This window comes from Aquarana catesbeiana, linkage group LG04 (assembly GCF_042186555.1).
Source record: "Aquarana catesbeiana isolate 2022-GZ linkage group LG04, ASM4218655v1, whole genome shotgun sequence".
In the NCBI taxonomy this organism is placed as follows: Eukaryota; Metazoa; Chordata; class Amphibia; order Anura; family Ranidae; genus Aquarana; species Aquarana catesbeiana.
Window position 1 is genome coordinate 489663297 of NC_133327.1, and position 27809 is coordinate 489691105.

A 27809-nucleotide genomic window follows, 5' to 3' on the forward strand; every position below is an offset into this window, starting at 1 on the left:
GTAGAGTTTTCTATAGTTTTGAGCAGTTTGCGGAGCCTCTGGGACCTGTAGTTCTCCATTGCTATCTCCCGGGGAGCGGAGCTCTAAGGTAGCATAACCGTTACCTCAGGCTGCCGCGCATGCGCACCTCTATGAGTAGGTTTTAACACCTTTAAAGCTTCTTTCCTATACTTTGTTTTTCTATTTTCACATTGGGGATGTGGTGTTGATTTTTCAGCTGAGCTTACGTTTTTTTGCCTCTGTCCAACCTACCTTTTCCTGAGATAAATAGTTGGGGTCCTTTCACATGGGCAGTCCGCCCGGTGGACTCCGCTTTGCTCAGTGGGGATCGATCCGCTGATCCCTGCTGAGCAGGCGGATGACAGGTCCGTCTCCGCTCACTGTGCAGAGACAGACCTGTCAGAGGCCCACACTTCTCCAAGGGGAGAACGGATGAAAATAGACCGCCTGTCCGTTTTCATCTGATCCACCAGACGGATGGAAAAGAGGGTCTCCATCTGTCTGGATTTCACGGACAGGATCGGATCGGATAGCAGTAGGTGTCAGCAGACATGTCACCGCTGACATTCGCCACTACATAGGAGTGAATAGAGGCACCAATCAAACTCCAAAATGTAAAAAAAACTAAAAGTAAACTTTGCCGGCACTCCTGGCTCCTCCCTCTTGCTGATTGCCCCCATAGCAAGCCGCTTCCTATGCAGACACTCATGCGTGCTCGGACCTGAGCCCCGCTTAGAATCACTTTAATACACTTTAACCCACATAGGTCATTAAGGACTTTCACTGGGGTGATATAATATATATTATTGTACCTAAATGATTGTACCTAAACAATGGACACAATTAAAAATGTACCTCATAGCACTGGCATACCCGGTGTGGGGACATAGCTAGCCATTTCAACATGTCACACTACATGTGTTGAAGCCAAACCCTTTTATTACTAACATAACTGACATATTGAGGAGGGGATGGTAAAAAAATAATCTGGCCTGGGTGTCAAAAATAATAGGTATGCCATAAGGATGTCTATTACTGTTCATAAACAACAGCTGCCCAGTACAAACCTTATTTTCAAGAATTCTTCAAAAATCTACAGGTGCAGGCTAAATTCTACATACATACAATACAATACACAGCCTTCACATTATGCACCTGGGCAATTAGGCGATTAGGCATGCAAGCTATTATGCAAATTAAAATTTACAGTTAATAGTATAGAATTCTGATGGAGAAAACCTGTGTTTGACTTCCTAGTGGATGTCCATTGAAATGAAGTTGGTTGTGGATATTCATATGTACATCTGGATTAGAGGTGACCATTTATCATGCTATTCACAGGTTTCTACATACAGCAGGCATTTATTATCAAAACCTAGCATGATACAAGTGACTGGTGTACTATTTGGACTACATAGAGCAGGTCCCTGCTTGGCAGACTAAATATTCTGTATGATAATTGCCTTGCCAGGCCCTTTGTCAACATTCATACATGTTTTGCTTGATCGATTTATGTTTAGAATTCAAATACTGTGCCATATGTGGTCTTTCTGTAATTTCTGTTTTGACTGAGATAAGAGCAGATTTAAATGTGGACAGAGTGGTTGCCACGCTAGCTTTCTGTGTTTGCCCGCTTAAAATCACATATGCCAATAAAGGTTGAAGTATAAAAATGTATATTTTGGAGTCAGTGCTTTGCACTATAAAGTGCCTAACCTCACTATAAATTGCAAATATTATAATGACATATGCATTTTGAACTGTAGGGCCACTCTCTATACTACAGACTATTAATTCTACTTTAGCAATGAAGGATTATTGGAATAGGTACATATAAATAGGTTATACAAACTATTATTATAAATTATTATACAAACTATTATATATATATAATATTTTGTCAATAATGATGTAATGTCATCATTGCATGCATAATATATGTAAGTGATATTCCATGCACAATTTATTTGGTAACAGTGCATAGATATGTGTCATTATCTACAGTAATGGTAAATACTGATATTCATTGGAGCTGGGCAGTGGTCCATATGCATATATATTGTATAGCTGTATATAAAAACTTTGTCACCCACCTGTATATCTTTTAAGTAGAGAATTACTGAAAATAGGATTGGGAATCAACAACTGCTTATAAAGTATGAATGACTATAGACATCCATTTGCTGTTTTTTTTATTATGAAAAACAGTTTCCCTATCATCTCATGTCCGTATCTCTTTTGAAATGATTATAAATATAAAGTTGTGATATTTAGAAAATGGGGCCTGTTGTAGTATAAGGTGTGGTTTGTCTAATATAAGAGCTGAATTGGTGGCTGAGTAGTAAGCACTCTTGCCTTGCAGCTCTGGGTCCTAGGTCTGTGGATGCTATTTGCATGGAGTTTGTGTATTCATCCCAAATTCACATGTTTGTGTCTAACCTGAATGTAATAATCTATTGAACCAACCTCAGGTTTTTCATATGTAGTTCATATTTATAAGTTCAAGAGTGGATTTTTAGATATACACATAAAAGGGACAAACCTAAATTAAAATAATCTGATCAATGTGCATCAAAATCCTTTATTTCTGTATAAAGTATATACTGTAAATATTTACATAGGACAGTCTTTTTGATCCTTCTATTTCACATAGGCGGATGTGAGACAAGCAATACTGTCACTGGAGACAACTTGCCAGTGACAGGATCTCACTAACAGTCTACTTACCTTGTACCTTGCCCGTACACACGATCTGGAAAATTGGACGAAAAATACTGCTTTCGACATGATCGTATGATAATCGGATTGTTAGGACAGAGCTTTCGAGAACCGGTCACGACAGTTCATCCGATATTATTCGATTGGACAAGCACAAAAATTTTCCTCGTACGATACCAGATCGTCCGATTTTCGTTTAGTCAGTACAGTTGCCGTCCAAAAATACAATGCAAATACACTACAACACATGACACCACTTCCGATTTTTTTTTTCTGTAGTATGAGAACTATCGTGACTTTGGTAACCTATTCAATTTCTACTTGCGACTAGTAAGCGAAAAAAAGTTGTACGATCTGTTGTCTGATTTTCGGATCGTGTGTACGGGGCATAAGGAGGCCATTCACTTGTTCAGATGTTGTTCTCTTGCTGCTCCTATTCTATAGCAGCCTTTCTCAACTTTTTTAAACATGGAGGAACCCCTAAGATAATGTTCTGGTCTCAAGCTGGTAATACAGTAATTACTATAGCTACAGCTCACAGAACGTTAGCGTGATTGTCACTTGAAAGAATGCTCCTTACATTTGTGGTTATTAGGAAAAATGTCAGATGGCTAAGAAGATCATTGTTGTCAATGATTACTTATCTGAGAGTCAGATATTGCTTATTGCTCAAGGAATCCCTAGCCAGCTTAGGAATTTTATTCTCTAGAGCAGTGTTTTATGCAGGGTTCCTCCCTGCTTGAACACAATGCTGTAGACTAGAGAGTAAAATTTTACAGCCTTCCGGTCCAGAGAGGGAGCGATTCCATTATCGGAAGAGATTGACTTGCCTGGGTGAATCTGCCACTGACAAGGCCCTAAAGATTAAAAAAGGCTGTGAACTCCCCTCCCTGCCGTAACGATTGGTAACCATGGAACACATTTTAATATAAACTTATAGTCATATCTCCCAACTATTTGAGATGGGAATGAGGGACTCCTACTAGCAAATGTATGTAGGTATAGGACATGCCCCCTGCCACACCCCCTAAAAGGAGAATTAACCCAAAAAAAGGTTAATTAAATCCGCAAGTGCTTTCTTTGCCACTACTATTCCTTCATATTGACTTTTAAAATGTACAAATGCAGCTATTTATAAATTGGATGAAAGGTTTAGCACTGGGAAACACTTAACACTGCAGATAAAAAGTGCATTTTATATACAACTATATAGATCAGACCAAAATTAGAGACAAATGAGGAGGAATGAGGGACAGAGGGACATTGGTCCAAATCAGGGACAGTCCCTCGAAATCAGGGACAGTTGGGAGGTATGGCTATAGTACTTGAGTACATATAACATGTTGTACTATATTTTGTAATTGAAGCTGCTGTGTTCACTTTCCAGCCACTGCATGGCTAACAATGTTTTTGTGAATACCCTTTGCAAAATGTGCATTTTATTTAAATAGGTAGATAAGATGTACACTTTGTAAATTTACATCTTAGTGTAAGATGTACACTTACACTAAGATGTAAATTTACACTAGTTCGGTAGTCTCTTCCAGTGCTGTAATCACTTGGTTTAGTAATCCTATGTAAATTTTACGCAGAGAACATTCAGACTCATCTTTCACACCTAGCAAACCGTTTGCAGTATATAGGCATATTATGCTGTGTGCATCTTGCCAGATGTGACAAGTAAGTACAAACCATAACTCAATTCAAGTTTCAACAAAAACAGGATTAACATTCGTGCCTGCCATGCATCTCAAGTCTGTACATGTAATATTTATTTGATGTGGAAGTTTCATGTCAGCAGACACTTCCAGGTTTTCTTCACTGGTACAAAGTTTGTCTGAGGCTGGATACAGCTAGCAAGTGTTAACCCTGTAACTGCTTGTGAATTGGTTTTATTTACCAGAGGTTTATTTATACCTCTCATCTTTAGAACACTACTCATATTAAAATATGCTCGGTGATGAGGCCTACTTATAAAGCTTGGATATGTCAACAGTTTTTTTTTCTAAATTTGAATTTTATCATTTTGATTTTCAAGATAGTTATAGTTATACACTCTTTTTCTTTCCCAGTGACCCTAATCGATATTTCTTGATCATACATCACGGGACACAGAGTATTCATTACATAGTGGGTTAGATAGGCACCATCGGTGATTGGACACTGGTTAACCCCAATTAAGGAGAATTCCTCCCCTATATAACCCCTCCCATATGGGGAGGACCTCAGTTTTTTTCACCAGTGTCTAAGGTGGTTGGTCACGTAAAACATGTGCTATGAAGAAAGCTCCAGTTTGGTCCCTGCGGGGGCTTAAAGGGCTATGCTGACCGGATCCATATCTCGGGCCGATATTATGACTCCCAAAGATGGTATGGTACCCGGGCCCCGTCATCCGAAGAAGCGAGGTTTTGCCTGTAAGTCTGTCTTTGGAGGACTGGGCTCTGAGAAAACCAGGCTTGGTGTACTATTAAAACAGTGGAACGAAAGTTTCTGGCAGAGTCTTTTACAGGTCCAGGTAAGAGGTTTCTCTGAGTAGGAACCCAAAAAACCCTGAAGGATGGCACAGTGCTACCCGCCGTGATGGGTGAAGGCTGGAAACTGTCTGTTCTCAGCAGTTCCTGCGGCGGGGACAGGTAAGAGAAGTTAATCCTATATATATATTTATATTACAAATGGATTCCGTGCCTTTCAGATACACACTCAGTGAAGCTGGTGTCCAATCCGCTCACTTCCTCCACTGCAAGTGTGCAGACGCCTGGTGGCTAATTTAAAAGCCCAGAGCATTCAGAGGAAGAGGAGAGAGCTTCTTCCTCTCAGGCACTCAAGAAGCAGGTCCAGTATTATACTGAACTAGTGCTTTCCACATTTAAAATGCCCTCTGCTGAGGCTGCTACATCCTCTGTTTCTTCCCTGGGGGTCAGAAGGATCCCACAGACTGCTTTTTCCTTTCCAATTCATCCTTTAATGGATAAATTGTTGTATGAGTACTGGGGACATCCTGATAAACTGTTTACTCCTCCTAAAAGGTTTTCTATGCTTTATCCTCTGGAGGAAAGCTTCACCAAGAAGTGGGAGGTCCCATCCGTGGATGCGGCTGTCTCTTGTGTGAATAAAAACCTGACCTGTCCCTTGGACAATGCTCAGGTGTTTAAAGATCCAACTGATAAAAAGCTGGAAACTTTATTAAAAGCCTCCTTCTCCATGGCTGACGCTGTAGTTCAACCTACAGTCGCAACTGTGGGTTTGTGTCAGTTCCTCAAGGAACAGGTTAAGCACATGCTTGGCCTCCTTCCCAGTGAGGAAGTGGAGAACTATGCAGACCTTCCACAGGTGCTGTGTTTTATGATTGATGCCATTCTGGATTCTGCCCAGCAAGCATCTCGTTTGTCTCTCCTGTTGGTACACATGCGCAGGTCCCTTTGGCTTAAAAGTTGGGCAGCAGAGCTTTCATGCAAAAGATATTTACCTGGCTTCCCATTCAAAGGGGAACGCCTATTTGGGGATGACCTAGATAATTTTATCCAAAGAATTACAGGTGGTAAATCTACACTCCTACCAGTTAAGAGGAGTAAACATCCACCATTCAAACGGTCTCTTTCCCCTTCCCCTGGAACATCAGACTCTAAGCAGTGGCGACGGCCTTCAAAATCTACTTTCAGAGGAAAGGCCCAGGGTCACACCCAAGGGACGAAAGCCTGCCAAGCAGAGCCCCAAAACATCCCTGTGAAGGGCGCCCCCGAGTGGGGGGAAGGCTCCTACAGTTTTCAGGAGCCTGGCGGGAAGAGGTTCAAGACAAGTGGGTGGCCTCTTCAGTATCTCTAGGTTACAAAATAGAGTTCCTAGAGCTTCCACCAGCTCGTTTCCTAAGGTCAAGAGTTCCCAAAGATCCAGTAAAGCGAGAACCGCTACTACTGGCCTTAGATCGCTTACTATCCCAGGGAGTGATAGTAGAAATGAACCCAAAAGATCTGTTTTCAGGGTTCTACTCGAATCTCTTCACCGTTCCAAAGCCAAATGGAGATGTCAGACCCATCCTAGATCTAAAGGATCTGAATCAGTTTCTACACATTCGATCCTACCGAATGCAGTCAATTCATTCTGTGGTCTCCACCCTGCAGGGAGGAGAATTTATGGCATCAATAGATATCAAGGATGCATATCTTCATGTGCCGATTTTTCCCGCTCACCAAAGATATCTAAGGTTCGCGGTAGTCCAGCGTCATTTCCAGTTTGTTGCCCTTCCTTTCGGTCTCGCTACAGCTTCTCAAATTTTTACAAAGATTCTAGACCCTCTCTTAGCAAATCTAAGAGCTCAGGGCATAACTGTGGTAGCTTATCTAGACGATTTGCTACTCATAGAGCAATCGGTGGCACACCTGAACCGCACTGTCTTCAAGACAGTAAGACATTTGGAAAGACTACGCTGGATAATCAACCTAGAAAAGTCTTCTTTGCAACCTTCAACAAGGTTGGAGTATCTAGACATGATCATAGACACCGCTCAAGGCAGGGTGTTTCTACCAGAGCCAAAGGTCAAGGCCGTAAGAGCTCTAGTCCACTTAGTATTAAGCAAAAAGAGTCCATCCATTCGGCTATGTATGAGACTGTTAGGAAAGATGGTTGCCACTTTCGAGGCTGTTCCATTTGCCCAGTTTCACTCAAGGCCCCTGCAGAGAAGCATTCTCGCAGCTTGGAATAAAAAGACACATGCCTTGGATCTTACGATGTGCCTATCCCCAAGGATACGCAAAGGCCTCAATTGCTGGTTACGAACCAAAAATCTTTTGAAAGGCAAAGCCTTTCTTCCACTACAATGGAAGATCGTAACCACAGATGCCAGTCTGACAGGCTGGGGAGCAGTTCTGGAAGAAACAAGCACTCAGGAAAGATGGTCTGCAACCGAGAGATGCTTGCCCATCAATATTCTAGAAATTAGAGCAATTTACTTGGCCCTCATGGACTGGTCTTACAGGCTACAGGGTCATCCTATTCGGATACAATCCGACAATGCCACGGCTGTGGCTTACATCACTCACCAAGGAGGCACCAGAAGCCTGGATGCCCAAAGGGAGCTGAATCGCATTCTTGCATGGGCAGAAAGCCATGTTCTCTGCCTGTCTGCGGTATTCATCCCAGGAGTGGAAAATTGGCAAGCGGATTTCTTAAGCCGCCGGCAATTATGCCCAGGAGAATGGTCCCTACACCCCGACATATTCCAAACCATATGTCAAAGGTGGGGAACACCAGATGTGGATCTATTCGCGTCCAGATTCAACAGGAAGCTGGACAAATTTGTGTCCAGAACAAGGGATGTACTTGCTCAGGGGTCTGATGCTCTGACTATCCCATGGGATCAGTACAATCTAATGTATGCCTTCTTGCCGAACCCACTTCTTCCGCGGTTCCTGGGAAGGGTCAAAAGGGAAGCAAAGTCGGTCCTTTTAGTAGCCCCGGCTTGGCCCAGATGACCTTGGTATGCAGAGATCGTAAAGATGGCAGTGGGCAGGCCTTGGGTCCTCCCATTCCGGCCAGATCTGCTCACACAGGGTCCGATTTGCCACCCTGCTTTACGAAGTCTAAATTTGACGGCTTGGCTGCTGAAACCCACATTTTAAAAATCCGTGGGCTCTCGGAGTCAGTCCTTTCCACTCTGGTCAATGCCAGAAAGCCGGCCTCCAGGCTTATTTACTACAAAATCTGGAAGGCATATGTTTCCTGGTGTGAACCCAGGGGATGGCATCCTAGAAGGTATATGATTAGCAGAATCTTGACCTTTCTTCAGCCAGGCCTAGAAATGAGATTGAAATGAGCACTATCAAAGTCCAAATTTCAGCTTTGTCTGTACTTTTTCAGAAGCTAATTGCTTCACATTCCCTTGTCTGGGCCTTTATTCAGGGGGCACTGCGGTTGAATCCGCCAGTCAAACCTCCAGTATGTCCATGGGATTTGAAATTGGTGTTGTCGGCTTTACAGGGACAACCCTTTGAGCCACTGCACCTGGCTCCTTTGGCGCTTTTGACTAAAAAATTAGTCTTCTTGATAGCCATATCCTCTGCTAGGAGAGTATCAGAATTGGCAGCTTTTTCTTGTAAAGAGCCATATTTAATTATTCACAAGGACAGGATTGTTATGCGTCCTAATAGTTCCTTCTTACCTAAGTTGGTTTCAGGATTCCATGTGAATTAAGATGTAATCCTACCATCCTTTTTTCCAGATCCGCAGTCCGCGAAGGAAGAATCTTTGCACACTCTTGATGTGGTTAGAGCAGTCAGTGTCTATCTGCAGGCAACCGCTCAGATACGGAAAACTGATTGTTTGTTTATTCTGCCAGACGGCCATAAGAAAGGCCAAGCAGCGTCAAAATCCACTCTTTCTAGATGGATTAGACAGGTTATTTTTCAGGCTTATGATATAAAGAGGAAGACTCCTCCTTTTCATGTGAAAGCGCACTCATCTAGGGCTGTTAGTTCTTCTTGGGCAGTGCATCACCAGATTCTATCAGGTGGATGTAAGAGGGCAAGAGGATACCGCCTTCGGGCGCAGTGTACTGCAGGCTGCAGTTTAGTTCCTCTGGTCCGTTTGCGGTCTATATTTTCTGATCTGTGTCTCCCTCCCCTCAAATGAGCATTGCTTTGGGACATCCCACTATGTAATGAATACTCTGTGTCCCGTGATGTATGATCAAGAAAATAGGATTTTTGAATACAGCTTACCTTTAAAATCCTTTTCTTGAGAGTACATCACGGGACACAGAGCTCCCGCCCTTCTATGGGTTTTTACGTGGTTACCTATTGCTTTGCCACAAAACTGAGGTCCTCCCTGTATGGGAGGGGTTATATAGGGGAGGAATTCTCCTTAATTGGGGTTAACCAGTGTCCAATCACCGATGGTGCCTATCTAACCCACTATGTAATGAATACTCTGTGTCCCGTGGTGTACTCTCAAGAAAAGGATTTTACAGGTAAGCTGTATTTAAAAATCCTATTTTTTATTCTCCAAAAATAAGCCATACACATCCACTAGTAACTAATTACAAATATCTCGTTTTCCCTCTCATTTCTTTGTTTGGAATTAGCAGAACAAGTTAGTCGCAGTCATGTGTACTGCTCTATACACACTGCGACAACCTCATAGTCCCTAGTCCATCTCAGGAGAGAGCAAGAGAGGGTGACTACATGACTACATTTCTACATACAGTGGGACCATGGAGAATTAATGCAGCCACCCTCTAACCGGATGTCAGATCACATCAGCAAAAAAAAAGGAATTTGGAGATTTGGAGGAGACTGACAGCAATAGAAGTTTTTACTTTTATTTTTTTTTGAGTTAGGAACACATACTTGAATAGATTTTTTTTCTAAACCAGAGTTTAGTGTTACTATAAAAATGAACTCCATGTAGGATCTTTATTTCGTACTTACATTAGTCCAGCTTGGATCAATGTAGGTTTGCATATCTTATACCTGTGGGGCCACTGGGGGAGCAGTCAATCATTGTAATGCCTTGTACACACGATAGGATTTTCCGACAGAAAATGTTCGATGGGAGCTTGTTGTCGGAAATTCCAACCGTGTGTAGGCTCCATCGGATATTTTCCATCGGAATTTCCGTCACCCAAAATTTGAGATCTGGATCTTAAATTTTCCGACAACAAAATCCGTTGTCGTAAATTCCGATTGTGTGTACACAATTCTGATGCACAAAGTTCCACGCATGCTCGGAATCAAGCAGAAGAGCTGCACGGGCTATTGAACTTCATTTTTCCCAGCTTGTCATACATGTTGTAAGTCACCGCGTTCTTGACTTTGGAATTTCCGACAAGATTTGTGTGACCGTGTGTATGCAAGACAAGTTTGAGCCAACATCCATCGGAAAAAAGACATGGATTTTGTTGTCGGAAAATCCTATCGTGTGTACAGGGCATAATAGTTTACACTTCTATAGTGATAAAAATAGCAAACAAAAGTGCACCGCTGCCCTTCCAAATTGTTTATGAATAATGATGTAACCCCCTGCTTCTATTTTGAGATGTTTCAAGCTTATATATGAGCGTTAACCCCTTCCCGCCGAGCGTACGCAGATGTGCGTACTCAGCTTTCGGGGGTTATACCGGGATGATGCCTGCAGCTGCAGGCATCATCCCGGTACTGTCATCGGCTTTCCAAGTATAACAACCAATGCGGCTAAAAGCCGCTCGGCTGTTATACCGGAGGAGCGGGAGGGGAAGTCCCCCCTCCCACCGCCTCCCGCTGCTCTCCCGCTGTCCTCCCTCCCGCCGATCACCAATCCGCCACCTCCGGCGGCTAGTAACAGTCTGGAATGAAGCTGTAAGCGGCTTCGTTCCAGCCTCCTGATCGTAAACATGGAAGCGACGTCATTACGTCACTTCCTCTTTACTCGGCTGCCAATGGCGCTGGTTTTAAAAAAATATACAGTATTCAGAATCACCGAAAATGGCGATCTGAATACTTTGAAGTGCAAAGGAGGGATCGGGGGTCTTTTAGACGAAATACGGAAGTCGCGCCCGCATATGTAAACGGTGTTCAAATCACACATGTGAGGTATCGCCACGATCGTCAGAGCAAGAGCAATAATTCTAGCACTAGACCTCCTCTGTAACTCTAACCTGGTAACCGTAAAAGAATTTAAAGTGTCACCTATGGAGATTTTTAGGTACCATAGTTTGTCGCCATTCCACGAGTGCGTGCAATTATAAAGCGTGACATGTTTGGTATCTATTTACTCAGCGTAACATCATCTTTCACATTATACAAAAAAGTTGGGCTAACTTTACTGTTTGGTTTTTTTAAAATTCATGAAAGTGTCCCTTTCCCAAAAATTTGTATTTAAAAAACCGCTGCACAAATACCTTGTGATATAAAATATTTCAACAATCACCATTTTATTCTCTAGATTCTCTGCTAAAAATATATATATAATGTTTGGGGGCTCTAAGTAATTTTCCAGCAAAAAATACGGATTTTAACTTGTAAACACCAAATGTCAAAAATAGGCTTAGTCATGAAAGGGTTAAAGATTGGTGATGCAATAAATTCTTATGCGGAGAAGCGTTGGTGAATCGTTGATAGGTCTGAGCGGAAGGTGAGTGCATATGTTGTCTGGTGGCAGATCACATGGTGTTGGAGTTGGTGTACATCGAGGAGATATGGAATTGGACACGTAAAGTTGTTGTAAACCTCAGACATGAAGTATGAACAAAGCACGTTCCTCTATTAGTGTGTACTTGTGTGTGTACTTGTCTCAATCCAGAGCACAAAGTGTAATTTCTGTCTGCTACTTCGTTCCTCTGCTATCTGCATGAGTAACTTCTGACAAGTATTCCTGACAAAAAAAGAGAAAAAAGGTGACGGGGAGGGACCTCCAGCTGACTGACAGCCTCAGCTCTGTTCCTGTGTGCTGTGTGAAGAGGGTGTGTCTCTTCCATTCAATCAGCTCTCGGAGTTCTCCTCACTGAGCTCTTCAGAGTGAAATTTCAGCTCTCTGCCCCTGTTTTTGTACTCTCGGACAGGCTTTATAAATTCTGGACTTTGAACAGAGAAGACTGCAGATAGACAAGTACAACTTACATAGGAGAATTTGTTTCATCTCTTTGTATCACCAGAGGCTATAGACTGCTGACATGGACTTTTTTTGATTATTCATTATATTTCTTTATCTGATTGTGCAAGTTCTTTTTAAGGCCTTTCTACCACTGTTTCATCACAGCACATACAGTGGGGATGGAAAGTATTCAGACCCCCTTAAATTTTTCACTCTTTGTTATATTGCAGCCATTTGCTAAAATCATTTAAGTTCATTTTTTTTCCTCATTAATGTACACACGGCACCCCATATTGACAGAAAAACAAAGAATTGTTGACATTTTTGCAGATTTATTACAAAAGAAAAACTGAAATATCACATGGTCCTAAGTATTCAGACCCTTTGCTGTGACACTCATATGTTTAACTCAGGTGCTGTCCATTTCTTCTGATCATCTTTGAGATGGTTCTACACCTTCATTTGAGTCCAGCTATGTTTGATTATACTGGTTGGACTTGATTAGGAAAGCCACACACCTGTCTATATAAGACCTTACAGCTCACAGTGCATGTCAGAGCAAATGAGAATCATGTGGTCAAAGGAACTGCCTGAAGAGCTCAGAGACAGAATTGTGGCAAGGCACAGATCTGCCAAGGTTGCTGCACTTAAGGTTCCTAAGAGCACAGTGGCCTCCATAATCCTTAAATGGAAGACATTTGGGATGACCAGAACCCTTCCTAGAGCTGGCTGTCCGGCCAAACTTAGCTATCGGGGCAGAAGAGCCTTGGTGAGAGAGGTAAAGAAGAAACCAAAGATCACTGTGGCTGAGCTCCAGAGATGCAGTCGGGAGATGGGAAAAAGTTTTAAAAAGTCAACCATCACTGCAGCCCCCCACCAGTCAGGGCTTTATGGCAGAGTGGACCAATGGAAGCCTCTCCTCAGTGCAAGACACATGAAAGACCGCATGGAGTTTGCTAAAAAAACACCTGAAGGACTCCAAGTTGGTGAGAAATAAGATTCTCTGGTCTGATGAGACCAAGATAGAACTTTTTGGCCTTAATTCTAAGCGGTATGTGTGGAGAAAACCAGGCACTGCTCATCACCTATCCAATACAGTCCCAACAGTGAAGCATGGTGGTGGCAGCATCATGCTGTGGGGGTGTTTTGCAGCTGCAGGGACTGGTTGCAATCGAGGGAAAGATGAATGCGGCCAAGTACAGGGATATCCTGGACGAAAACCTTCTCCAGAGTGCTCAGGAACCTCAGACTGGGCCGAAGGTTTACCTTCCAACAAGACAATGACCCTAAGCACACAGCTAAAATAACTAAGGAGTGGCTTCACAACAACTCTGTGACTGTTCTTGAATGGCCTAGCCTAGCCTGAGCCCTGACTTAAACCCAATTGAGCAACTCTGGAGAGACCTAAAAATGGCTGTCCACCAACGTTTACCATCCAACCTGACCGAACTGGAGAGGATCTGCAAGGAAGAATGGCAGAGGATCCCCAAATCCAGGTGTGAAAAACTTGTTGCATCTTTCCCAAAAAGACTCATGGCTGTATTAGATCAAAAGGGTACTTCTTTTAAATACTGAGCAAAGGGTCTGAATACTTAGGACCATGAGATATTTCAGTTTTTATTTTTTAATAAATCTGCAAAAATGTCAACAATTCTGTATTTTTCTGTCAATATGGGGTGCTGTGTGTACATTAATGAGGAAAAAATGAACTTAAATGATATTGGCAAATGGTTGCAATATAGCAAAGAGTGAAAAATTGAAGGGGGTCTGAATACTTTCTGTCCCCACTGTATATTGAAATTTGAATATGCACATTCCCTTGTAGTAATTTTCTGCACATTTCATTTGGAAACCAATCACTGTGGGTTTTATAGTAGGAAGAATTGTAAAGCACTGCTTTTGTTCCACGCATATTATTTATTTTCATATGATGATGAACGGCATTAAAAAATACAAGGCATTCTGGGAATGACAGCAGTACCGCGTAAGCAACCCCCTAGGATTACCGTGCAGAGGGGAAGCCACTAAGCACAGGACTTGGAAAATCATGGCTATCACTGTAGTAGCGGTGACTATTACAGTGACCTTCTGCTTCTATGGTGGTCCCACAGGTATATGTATACCTAAATTGGACAAGCTTGGACCAATGCAATCAAATCCAAACCTGGAGTTCAACTTTAAAGCGGAGTTCCAGCCTGTTCCAGACTTTTTTTTTTTTACCCCATGATAGTCATCATTTGTTTTAAAAATCGGCATATGCTACATCTGAAAATATTTTCTGTGTTATTAAAAGTATTGTTACTCACTGTACCCTCCTGATCCAGCAAGTGTCCATCCTAAATGTGTGGGCATCTGAAGCCCACTAGGAGTCTTTTCCTGAATAAGGTGCCTCCCGATCTCGTGCATGTGCAGTGGGACTTTATCATGGACAAAGCAATGAAGTCTAGCATTGCGTCATTTCAGGTTTAGAAATAATGTGATGCTAGTTGCGGAGGATGCCCATTGACTCCTGGGATTGATTACACTGGTATCACAGGAGCCAATGCGAATAAGGATATGACGTACCTCGCCACGGCGGAGGTTTGGATGGAAGTGGAGCTTTTTTAGCAAAAAAGGTTCTATATATTAAAAAAAAAAATTTTTTAAATGACACTATCCAAAAAGGAATTGCGAAGCGATCAGCAACACATGCAAACGTGCATGCAAATTAGGGTGGAACTCCGCTTTAAAGTTTTTTTTTTTTTATTGGCCCATTGATATATATTTTGTTCCACTAATAAATGTTTTGATAATTCAGACAATCAGAGAAATTCAATAAAGCTTCAGACAATCAGAGAAATTCAATAAAGCATGAACTAATAAAAATCAACCAGCGCTGATCACTAATGCAAAATACTAAAAGCAGCTGAATACTGAGGATAAAATCTATCAAATCCAACCAGACAAATGAAAAAAGCAGTACAGCGCTGACAATGTCCCTAAAGATAATCAATAAACATAAATGTCCATAAATATAATGTCCATAAAGAGAAAGGGGAGTTCCAGATGAAGATCCCAATGTGCAAGTGATATCCAATAATGATAAGTGACTGATAAGTGATAACAATCCACCACCAGTATCGCTAGCCTCTCACCTCAATGAGGTCTCAAAACAGCCTTTCCCGCAGTGGGAGATGTATAGGGGCAGGTAACTGGAACCAGGTAGCTTGCAGTCTCAAGGAACGATCACATGTAATAGAATGAATAAAATCTAGTGCTCTCTGTCTCAAGCTAAAATGTATTTATTAAAACGTAGAACAACTTACAAAGCTGGCACTGTACCCCAGTGCGAAGGATGCAGGCATGTAGGATACTCCACGAAAATGAATGAGCAAGACGCGGGTGACGTCACGAGTCACGTGGTGATGATCCGTACGCGTTACGTCCCTTGTGGTGGGCGGGACTTCTTCAGCGGCGACGGCATGACGTGGTGCACCCGCTTTTAAATAACTCAGCTGATCGCCGCAGCCAATGAAACAACTTGTATACAAATTGCCATGGCGACGGTTACCAAACACGGAAGAATCAGCTCTCATGCTGGAGCCATGGAAAAATTCACTGCAATAATAATAAAGCAATGTGGTTGAACCCTAGAGGATAACTAAAATGCTACTAAGTGTAGCTAATAAAAACGTGATGAGCCCCCTATTTAAGGTATAAGACTTATGTGACGACCCATGTGTTTGCTCAATTTCGTGGAACATCCTGTTCATGAACGATATTCATATATTCCAAAAACAGTAAAAAATTCATATAAAACATTATATAAAAACCATCATAAGAAATTACCGATCAGAAATAAAACAATTTACGTCAAACTCGACGTTTAAGCCTCTCGGCAGGAGAACCTTGGTTTCATGTATCCAGTGGGATTCCCTGCGGCTGAGCTGGCGAAGAAAGTTACCCCCCCTCCAGTGCTTGTTAACTCTTTCAATCCCCCAGAATTTTAGTCCTCTGGGGTTTTGGGCATGCACCATTTTAAAATGTTTCGAAACATTGTGGGTTTTTAATCCCTTTTTAATATTATTAACGTGCTCTCCTAAACGCACATGCAGGGGCCTGGAGGTCCTTCCAATATATTGGAGGCCACATCCACATTCCAACATATACACCACTCCAACTGTCTTGCAGGTGATCAATTGATCAATTTTATATTCCCTGCCAGTAGAGGTGGCAACAAATTGTTTGCGTTTTTTGTCGTTACACTTAGAGTGTCTGCAGGCTGTACAACGCCCGCACGCATAGAAACCAGAGAGGAAGGAGAATAATCTATTTTCTGTATGTATGGGGGGATCTACCACTCCAGGTGCTAAACGGTCTCTTAAAGACGGGGCTTTCTTGTAAATGAAAGACGGACGTGGTGGCAGTAGGGGACCCAGCACTCGATCTTGTTTCAGAATTGGCCAGTTTTTAGCAACCAGCTTTTCAAACTGTTTAAACTGAACATTATAGTTCAATAACATTTTGAAATTAGGGGCATTGATGCTGGTATCTCTAGCTTTATTGGAGATCAATTCTGGCCTATCCATGGCTAAAACTTTTTCCATGTCACTCTTTAGGGCTATTTGGTCATAGCCCTTTTCCTGAAATTTAGAAGAAAGTGCCATGGACTGAGAGACATATTCACTGACATCTGTACAGTTTCGTCTGAGCCTCACAAATTGTCCCTTAGGGATGTTACATAGCCAGGATTTGTGATGGCAACTCTCTAATGGAATGAAAGAGTTTCGGTCGGTGGGTTTTCGATAATTACATAACGTGAATTTATTCTCTTCCCTCCGAATCTCCAAATCAAGGAACACTTGGTTTGGGAGGGAGACCATTCTAGTCTGGCTACCTTTGTGAAAACTTTAGACGCTAACACCAAAAATATTAAACTAACTTGGAATTTCAGTGAGGACAAATTAGTGTTCCTTGATTTGGAGATTCGGAGGGAAGAGAATAAATTCACGTTATGTAATTATCGAAAACCCACCGACCGAAACTCTTTCATTCCATTAGAGAGTTGCCATCACAAATCCTGGCTATGTAACATCCCTAAGGGACAATTTGTGAGGCTCAGACGAAACTGTACAGATGTCAGTGAATATGTCTCTCAGTCCATGGCACTTTCTTCTAAATTTCACGAAAAGGGCTATGACCAAATAGCCCTAAAGAGTGACATGGAAAAAGTTTTAGCCATGGATAGGCCAGAATTGATCTCCAATAAAGCTAGAGATACCAGCATCAATGCCCCTAATTTCAAAATGTTATTGAACTATAATGTTCAGTTTAAACAGTTTGAAAAGCTGGTTGCTAAAAACTGGCCAATTCTGAAACAAGATCGAGTGCTGGGTCCCCTACTGCCACCACGTCCGTCTTTCATTTACAAGAAAGCCCCGTCTTTAAGAGACCGTTTAGCACCTGGAGTGGTAGATCCCCCCATACATACAGAAAATAGATTATTCTCCTTCCTCTCTGGTTTCTATGCGTGCGGGCGTTGTACAGCCTGCAGACACTCTAAGTGTAACGACAAAAAACGCAAACAATTTGTTGCCACCTCTACTGGCAGGGAATATAAAATTGATCAATTGATCACCTGCAAGACAGTTGGAGTGGTGTATATGTTGGAATGTGGATGTGGCCTCCAATATATTGGAAGGACCTCCAGGCCCCTGCATGTGCGTTTAGGAGAGCACGTTAATAATATTAAAAAGGGATTAAAAACCCACAATGTTTCGAAACATTTTAAAATGGTGCATGCCCAAAACCCCAGAGGACTAAAATTCTGGGGGATTGAAAGAGTTAACAAGCACTGGAGGGGGGGTAACTTTCTTCGCCAGCTCAGCCGCAGGGAATCCCACTGGATACATGAAACCAAGGTTCTCCTGCCGAGAGGCTTAAACGTCGAGTTTGACGTAAATTGTTTTATTTCTGATCGGTAATTTCTTATGATGGTTTTTATATAATGTTTTATATGAATTTTTTACTGTTTTTGGAATATATGAATATCGTTCATGAACAGGATGTTCCACGAAATTGAGCAAACACATGGGTCGTCACATAAGTCTTATACCTTAAATAGGGGGCTCGTCACGTTTTTATTAGCTACACTTAGTAGCATTTTAGTTATCCTCTAGGGTTCAACCACATTGCTTTATTATTATTGCAGTGAATTTTTCCATGGCTCCAGCATGAGAGCTGATTCTTCCGTGTTTGGTAACCGTCGCCATGGCAATTTGTATACAAGTTGTTTCATTGGCTGCGGCGATCAGCTGAGTTATTTAAAAGCGGGTGCACCACGTCATGCCGTCGCCGCTGAAGAAGTCCCGCCCACCACAAGGGACGTAACGCGTACGGATCATCACCACGTGACTCGTGACGTCACCCGCGTCTTGCTCATTCATTTTCGTGGAGTATCCTACATGCCTGCATCCTTCGCACTGGGGTACAGTGCCAGCTTTGTAAGTTGTTCTACGTTTTAATAAATACATTTTAGCTTGAGACAGAGAGCACTAGATTTTATTCATTCTATTACATGTGATCGTTCCTTGAGACTGCAAGCTACCTGGTTCCAGTTACCTGCCCCTATACATCTCCCACTGCGGGAAAGGCTGTTTTGAGACCTCATTGAGGTGAGAGGCTAGCGATACTGGTGGTGGATTGTTATCACTTTATCAGTCACTTATCATTATTGGATATCACTTGCACATTGGGATCTTCATCTGGAACTCCCCTTTCTCTTTATGGACATTATATTTATGGACATTTATGTTTATTGATTATCTTTAGGGACATTGTCAGCGCTGTACTGCTTTTTTCATTTAATAAAGCATGAACATCTGTGACAGAATCTAAAAGAATTACCGCCAGTTCTCAGATAAGCAAACTGGTAGTAATTAAGACAAGCTCAAAGTTGGCATACTGGGGGAGGGTGGTATTGTGTGTGTGTGCTTTACCTTTACTTCATTGGTTGCTATAACGAAGGCTGCCTGCACCCTAGAAACCTATGAATAACAGTGAGCTGACAGTGGGTGAAATCTGATGGACAACTCTGAGATACTAGTTCCCGAACAGGTTCGTTTTTGCCTGTGATTGACAGTAAATGGCAGTGGGCGGATTCCAAATCCACTATTCATTCCAAAGAGGCTTTAGAATCCACCCACCCCATCAGCTGTCAATTCCAAGCAAGGCAGACCTGATAGGGAACTAGTCTCAGAGTTTCCTATTAGGCCTCGCCCATCCAACAACGCAAATTCACAGCCACTGCACTTTTGGTGGACAGTGCTTGATTTGGAACTCTGAGACTTGTTCCCCATCAGATCTTCCTTGGTTTTGATAGACCGTGTACAACAGTGGGCAGATTTGAAAGCCTATTGGACTAAATAGCAGCTATTTATGTGCCCACTGCCATGTGCTGTCAATCAAAAATAACTAGTTTCTCAGTTCCCCATCAGGCTCTGCCCACCCCAGTACACAAGTCCTCGGCCAGGTGCCTATCAGTGTGACAGACACAGTGGCCAGTGTGAAAGGGCACTTAGGAAGGAGTGCCCAGTATGGACATTCCAACCTCACTGCTGGCATCAATAGATTCATGTACCTGTCTCTGCCAGGTACATGAATCAGATGCAAGCACCCGTTAAGAACGAATGTATCTACATTTTGCAGAATTAACCTTTTTTTGCTTTATCTTTACAGTAAAAAAAAAGGCCCACTCTTAATTTATGTAAGGCCTTGTTCACATGGGGAGTATGAATGTATGCCTCGTGTGAGGGCCTTGTCAATTTACATGGGGATGTGGAGGTGTTCTCTTAATACCTGTGCAGGCAGTCTTATTGCTGTCAATTGCAATCCAGCGGAGCATGTGACATCCATGGGGGGACACCATAAACCCGCATGGATATCAGATTGGAAGCAGCATCTGTATCCATGCAATCGCTGCATCCTAGTTGACATCAATGGGACTGCCTGCATGAGGATCCATGAATACCTGTGCATCCCTGCGTGAGTAAACGCGACCCTCACCCCAGGCACACATTGATACATCTTCTGTGAATGTGGCCTAAATGTGCAAAGAAAGCCAACATCTTGTGTGTCTGTTTGTTATGAGAATTTGAAAAGTTAAGACATCTAAACACTGCAGTGATCATCACTTATCCTTTCAACCACAAGCAATAATCAGTTCATAATTATTTTAGTGCTTCAGCTATTGGTTTAGAATTGCTCAAACATATGGATTTGCAAGGACTCTCATCTTACTGGTCTGAGTGTCAAGTCATTTATCCTCTACAACATTGTTCTATAGGCTTCTAATCAGTGGATGTAGAGAAGAGAAGTTCTACATATAGAAAGTGGTCCTAATACGATGAGGGAGGGTATTGCTATAGACAGCTGCATTGAAGAGCTATAAGTTAATCATATACAAAAAAATATATAATGCACATAAAACACTTGCATGGTGTTGTAGAACAGATAATTGGGCAGAAAGAGGAGTCCCTCATATAGTGTAATGCATGATGTGACTGGTCCTGCAGCTCCCTGTGTACATCTGTGGTGATCAGAGAAGCAGACAAGGACACTGGACCAGTTAGGAATATCAGCATACATGAATTATTAAAGCTAAAAATGATAGCATCACTTGCATAAAATCAACATCACACCACATCATCAAAACCTGTAGTTCTTAGGAACACACCGAGATTTCACAATATGCAAGCTTGTATAAATCTTGAAGCATGCAGAAAGATAGCTAGTAAGCCCTGGTGTAGGAAGCAATGAACCCTACCGGGGTTGTTAGAAGACAACTTTAACGGCCGTATAGAATCCTTGTGGACACCACTGTGCGTGGTGGTGGTGGGGGGGGTTGAAGGGGGTGACATCGAAAACACCTTTTTTGTCAAGCACTCTGTCCAACAATATTGTCGGGATCCTTCCAGAGCCTGACTCTGTAAATTGAGGGTCCTGCACAAGAGGGTTGGGACTTTAAAGGCAACTAGGTATAATAGAAAAGGCAATAAATGTAAAAATAGATATATTTTATTATTGTATCAAATTTAAAAGAGTTAATGCATATGACTATTGCAACTGACTCATTAGTAACAACAATGACATAAAAAAAAAAATCAATATACAAACAGATATGGTCTCCTCTTTTGAAAGAGAAAAGAGACCGATGCGTTTCAGGAGCTTGCCCTTTCTTCAGGGGCTTGTTATATATGGAGACAGGTGTGCATCTATAAGAAAAACGCATCCATCTGAGTTGAACAATGTGGGGATAGGAGATAAGAGGAGCATCGATGAGGCAAACAAGGCAAGTCGACCATGAACAGGCCCAAAAAAAAAAATACATTTTAATTTGAGGAATTAACATGAAGGATAAGATAACAGTGAAAGAGTAAATCAAAATAATAACCTGATACAAGAACTGGACGTGTTTGCTGGTGAATGTTCGCTGGATAAAAATGGACAGGGAGCAAGTCCAAAAAAGAAGATTGAAGTAATCCACTATAGTCAGGCAGTATAAGGCAGCACTCAGTTGATGTGTGTTGTATGTGGCCACAGCTGTACGGTGTAGCACTGAGCAGTGCCCTATCATGAGAATTTCCATTTTTATCCAGCGAACATCTACCAGCAAACACGTCCAGTTCTTGTATCAGGTTATTATTTTGATTTACTCTTCCACTGTTATCTTATCCTTCATGTTAATTCCTCAAATTAAAAATTTTTATTTTTTATTTTTTTGGGCCTGTTCATGGTCGACTTGCCTTGTTTGCCTCATCGATGCTCCTCTTATCTCCTGTCCCCACATTGTTCAACTCTGATGGATGCGTTTTTCTTATAGATGCACACCTGTCTCCATATATAACAAGCCCCTGAAGAAAGGACAAGCTCCTGAAACGCATCGGTCTCTTTTCTCTTTCAAAAGAGGAGACCATATCTGTTTGTATATTGATACCTGGGCTCTTTTCTCTTTCAAAAGAGGAGACCATATCTGTTTGTATATTGATACCTGGGCTCTTTTCTCTTTCAAAAGAGGAGACCATATCTGTTTGTATATTGATATCTTTTTTTATGTCATTGTTGTTACTAATGAGTCAGTTGCAATAGTCATATGCACTAACTCTTGATACAATAATAAAATATATCTATTTTTACATTTATTGCCTTTTCTATTATACCTAGTTGCCTTTAAAGTCCTAACCCTCTTGTGGGGGACCCTCAATTTACAACTTTGTATTAGGGATGATGGCAACATTGTGGTCCACTTTCGGTGAAATATTCAGTCTAGAGCCTGACTCTGGCCCATCTATTGATAGTGAGCAATAGCCAGCTATAAGCTGACTCTGGGTCACCGGAGGAGAAAAGTTATTGTATTCCTGTGACCCACAAGAGAAATAATGTAAGTTCAAAAAAGCTTTGGCCATACTTTTTGTTTAAATAGCAAGGGAACACCAATTACATTCCACAGGAAAATTTTAGTGGAAAAAATTAGAAAATTTAAAGTGGTTGTAAACCCTTATATATTAAGTGAAGTGACTGATCTCAGGTGATACACAGAGATGAAACAAATCTTACTACATAAGTTGTACATGTTCATCTGCAGTCTTCTCTTCTCTACATCCACTCAAAGTATAGCATTTATAAAGCTTGTCTGAACTGCCAGAAAAAAGGAGACAGAGAGCTGAAATTACACACTGTAAAGCTCAGTGAGGAAAGCTCTGGGAGCTGATTGGTGGAAAGGGACACACCCCCTTCACACAGCAAACAAGAACAGAGCTGAGGCTGTCAATCTGTTGGGGATCCCTCCTCTGTCACCGTTTTTTTCTGTTGGTATCAGGAACACTTGTCAGGAGCGACTCATGCAGATAGCAGAGGAACGAAGCAGTCGTCAGAATTGACACTTAGTGCTTTGTATAGAGACAAGTACACACTATAGAGGGATATGCTTTGTTTATATTTCATGTCTGTGGTTTACAACCACTTTAAGGGTTTTCTTACCTACTTTTAAAATCTTGGACAGCCAAGGTTAAAGTGGAACTAAACCCACCAATTTAAATCTTTCCCAAAACAGTTGCATTCATGGCATACCTTTTATTATAACTGTTACAGTAACTAGTGTGCTTATGTTATCTCTAAACCGAACTGTCAAGCCAATAAATGGCTGGTGTCATAGCTGATCACATGTGCAGCAGCATGGCTATTTCAGGCCAACAGAAGCGAAGATGGCAGCTTCTTTGGCTGTAAAGGATAGGAGGGTTTAGTTTCACTAAAGATCAAAAACCATGCAATGCCCATGACAAAATGCAGGAAGCAACTAAAACGTGTCAGGACAACATACCAGGAGCCACCAGTGGTGTATTTTGGTTTTTTGCTTGCCAAGACAAGACTAAAATCTGATGCCCCCCCGTCTAAATTTGTTCCACCCCTTCCTTCTCAAGTGGCTATTTGGGGTCTCTGGTTGATCTCTGGTGGTTATGCGGGCTCTCTGGCAGCTGTGCAGGGTCTTTGGTGGCTGTGTGGGGTCTCTGGTGGCTATGAGGGCTCTCTGGTGGCTGTATGGGGCTCTGGTGGGTGTGCAGGATCTCTGGTGGCTATGCAGGGTCTCTGGCAGCTGTGTGGGGTCTCTGGCGGCTATGTGGGGTCTCTGGCAGCTATGTGGGGTCTCTGGTGGCTATGCGGTCCAAGCATGAATGAATCCTGGGCCCGAGATCTAAGGGGTCACATCTTTAGATCTCAGGAGTTCATGCTTTAACTTGTAGTCCTTCACTAGTTGGGGGGGGGGTCACATCCTCAGCTCTGAGGGGTTCATGCTTCATGTCCATTACTTTTGGGATGATCCCAGCATTAACCCCTGAGATCTAAGGATGTGACTCCCTAAAAGTGAAGGACTACAAATTCCAGCATGTACCCCGAGATTTAAGGATGTAACCCTCTAGATCTCACACGTTCATGCTGGGACCTGTAGTCCTTCACTAGTTGGGGAGGAGGCAGGGGGTCTCACATCCTCAGCTCTGAGGGGCTCATGCTGGGACCTGTAGTCCTGCACTTTTGGGGGTGGTCACATCCCCCAAAAGTGAAGAACTAAAAGTCCCAGCATGAACCCCTCCTCTTTGTATCGGTCTCTGGCTCTGCAGTTACTGTGCCCGGCTCCCTCATGATGACACTGCACATACTGTATCAATCTGGCCTGCACCCTCACCTTACACTTTAATTCCCTTCTTCTTTCAGAGCATGCCAGAGGCCTGGAGAAGATAGAGAAGGTGGGTGGACTATGGAGAGCATTAGGTGCGGAGGAGGAGCTAGTTAAATCCTCCTTCTCTTTGAATGCTGGGGCTGCCTCAGGCTCCCTCTGCATTAGGGTGGGGAGTCGTGGGCGTGACGTTACTGGTTGCTAGATGCCAGGCAGCTGTAGCAACCAGTGGCCAGTAGAGCCTCAGGCAGCGGTGGGGATGGAGGTGGAGGCAGAGCCAATGTTATCACTGGGTTCTTATACCTAACCAGCTCTCAGTCAAGTCTATATGCACCCCTGCGTTGGCCTATTTTTGGAGCATGAACTCGCCGGCCCAGTCCGCCCCTGTTCCTTGCTTTCCTAGGCAAACAGACTGCTCACTAGTGTCCCTTCTGCTGGGGGGGGGGGCACCTGGGGGGGGGCACCTCCCCCCTGTAAAATTGCTGCCAAGGCAAATGCCCCTGCCAAGAGCCCAACCTTTTATCAGAGATTTCCTTACTCCAGTAAAGCACTGACCAGTTGTAATGGGATATGAATCAGATCAATAGATATGCATTCCTGGAATGTAAAACAACTGCATGTTTTAAAACATGTAGCATTCTTAAGATGCTAAGTTTACATAAATCATTGCAAAAACCAATCTTTCTATGGTCACTTACAAACAGAAGGGCATTTTGCAATTTTGCTTGCTAATGATGAATTTACAAAGAGTTTGGGTTAACATTCTAAATCAGGGGTGTCCGCATGTGGCCCAAGATGGCTATGAATGCAGCCCAACACAAAGTAGTAAACATACTTAAAAATGTTGATTTTTTTTTTTTGTTGTAAAATGTCGTTTACACTTAAGCTTACACACGAGAAAAATTTGACAGTGTCTCTTTACTGGGCTTTTATACATTTTATCTTTCCAAAGAAAAATATCCCACTCTTCACAATCACACCTTATTAATGCCATCAGTTTTAGGCAGCGCCTATATTTGCGAGTAACTATTTTTAAGGATGAAGCACGCGAAGGGCAAAATTAGAACCAAAATATCTGATGAGCACCTTGAGAATTAATAAAGAATTGCTACTACATCGTTCGAACCAGATATTGATGCGTTAGTTTATGAAAAACAGTGTCAAATGTTGCACTAGTTTTGTGTTACCCTCTTTTACTTTTATAATAAATATTACAAAAAAAAAATTCAGTTTTATTACTCACATAGGTACATTATCTACATTAGTGATCGTTCACGTGTGATTTGCCTAAATGTTTCTGCTCATCAGCTATCCTTATTAGTGTATTTTCTGTGTGGCCCAAAACAATTCCTCTTCTTCCAATGTTACCCAGGAAAGTCAAAAGGCTGGACACCCCTGCTTATCGGGAAGATTATTTTCTAAAACGTTTGACTAATCTTCATATGACAAAGAATAATCCCTCCAATAAGCATGTGCTGCATTCAAATATTGCAGTGATTGGTAGAGTGCAGCACAAGGGATGTACACATATCACACTTTGTCATTCTTTACGCACTATTAAAAAAGCAAGAATATGAGATCCCTTTCGAATGTCTTTTAATCTGAAATTTATTTCTCAGCAGATCATGATGTTAAAGAACCAGTTGAGGATACGGAGCCCAGCACAATGTTGTTTGAGACCGTAAGTAATTTGTTTGTGTAAAGATGTACTCTAGTTATTGTATAGTATATTTGCCCAGCAAACTCACCCATCCACCCATGTCTCCATGTTCTATTTTGTTGAGAAATCACTTTGAAAAAGACTCCTTAGCATTTTTAGCGGTGGCCATCTTGAATATGAGCAAGTGATTCATGTAGCATTGTTGCAACAAAAAACGTAAATGTTTTTACAAAGTGGCACATAATTGTGAAGTTGAAGGGAAATAATAAATGGTTTTCACATTTTTTACAAAAAAAATCTGAAAAGTGTGGCGTACATTTGTATTCAGCCCCCTTTACTCTGACACCCCTAACTAAAATCTAGTGGAACCAATTGCCTTCAGAAGTCACCTAATTAGTAAATAGAGTACACCTGTGGGTAATTTAATCTCAGTATAAATACAGCTGTTCTGTGAAGCCTTCAGAGGTTTGTTAGAGAACCTTAGTGAACAAACAGCATCATGAAAGCCAAGGAACACACCGGACAGGTCAGGGATAAAGTTGTGGAGAAGTTTAAAGCAGGGTTAGGTTATACAAAAAAATATCCCAAGCTTTGAACATCTCATTGAGCACTGTTCAATCCATCATCCGAAAATGGAAAGAGTATGGCACAACTGAAAACCTACCAAGACATGGTCGTCCACCTATACTGACAGGCTGGGTAAGGAGAGAATTAATCAGAGAAGCCACCAAGAGGCCCATGGTAACTCTGGAGTAGCTACAGAGATCCACAGCTCAGGTAGGAGAATCTGTCCACAGGACAATCATTAGTCGTGCACTCCACAAATCTGGCCTTTATGGAAGAGTGGCAAGAAGAAAGCCATTGTTGAAAGAAAGCCCCGTTTGCAGTTTGTGAGAAGCCATGTTGGGGACACAGCAAACATGTGGAAGAATGCGCTCTGGTCAGATGAGATCAAAATTGAACTTTTTGGCCTAAAAACAAAACACAGATGTGTGGTGGAAAACTAACACTGCACTTCACCCTGATCACAACTATCCCCACCCTGATGGTGGCAGCATCATGTTGTAGGGATGCTTTTCTTCAGCAGGGACAGGGAAGCTGGTCAGAGTTTATGGGAAAATGGATGGAGCCAAATACAGGGCAATCTTGGAAGAAAACCTGTTAGAGTCTGCAAAAGACTTGAGACTGGGGTGGAGGTTCACCTTCCAGCAGGACAATGACCCTAAACATACAGCCAGAACTACAATGTAATGGTTTAGATCAAAGCATATTCATGTGTTAAAAGTGCCCAGTCAAAGTCCAGACCTAAATCCAAGTGAAAATCTGTGACAAGACTTGAAAATTGATGTTCATGGATGCTCTCCATCTAATCTGACAGAACTTGAGCTTTTTGCAAAGCAGAATGGGCAAAAATGTCACTCTTCTCTAGATGTGCAAAGCTGGTAGAGACATCCCCAAAAGGACTTGCAGCTGTAAATGCAGCAAAAGGTGGTTCTACAAAGTGTTGACTAAGGGGGGCTGAATACAAATGCACGTCACACTTTTCACATATTTATTTGTAAAAAAATGTGAAAACCATTTATCATTTACCTTCCACTTCACAATTATGTGCCATTTTGTATTGGCCTATTACATAAAATCCTAATAAAATGCATTTATGTT

The 27809-nt window shown here is 42.1% G+C and overlaps 1 protein-coding gene across 2 annotated transcripts in view; it reads left to right on the forward strand.

Annotated features, from left to right (window-relative positions):
* EDARADD (EDAR associated via death domain) overlaps window positions 1–27809 on the forward strand; it is a 180236-nt gene that overhangs the window by 67852 nt on the left and 84575 nt on the right. The window contains exon 2 of one of the 2 annotated variants that reach the window (XM_073627659.1): window positions 26107–26168. In XM_073627659.1, coding sequence (XP_073483760.1) covers window positions 26107–26168 — 62 coding nt within the window. The remainder of the gene's footprint in view (window positions 1–26106; window positions 26169–27809) is intronic. The other variant, XM_073627660.1, reaches the window with a different exon arrangement.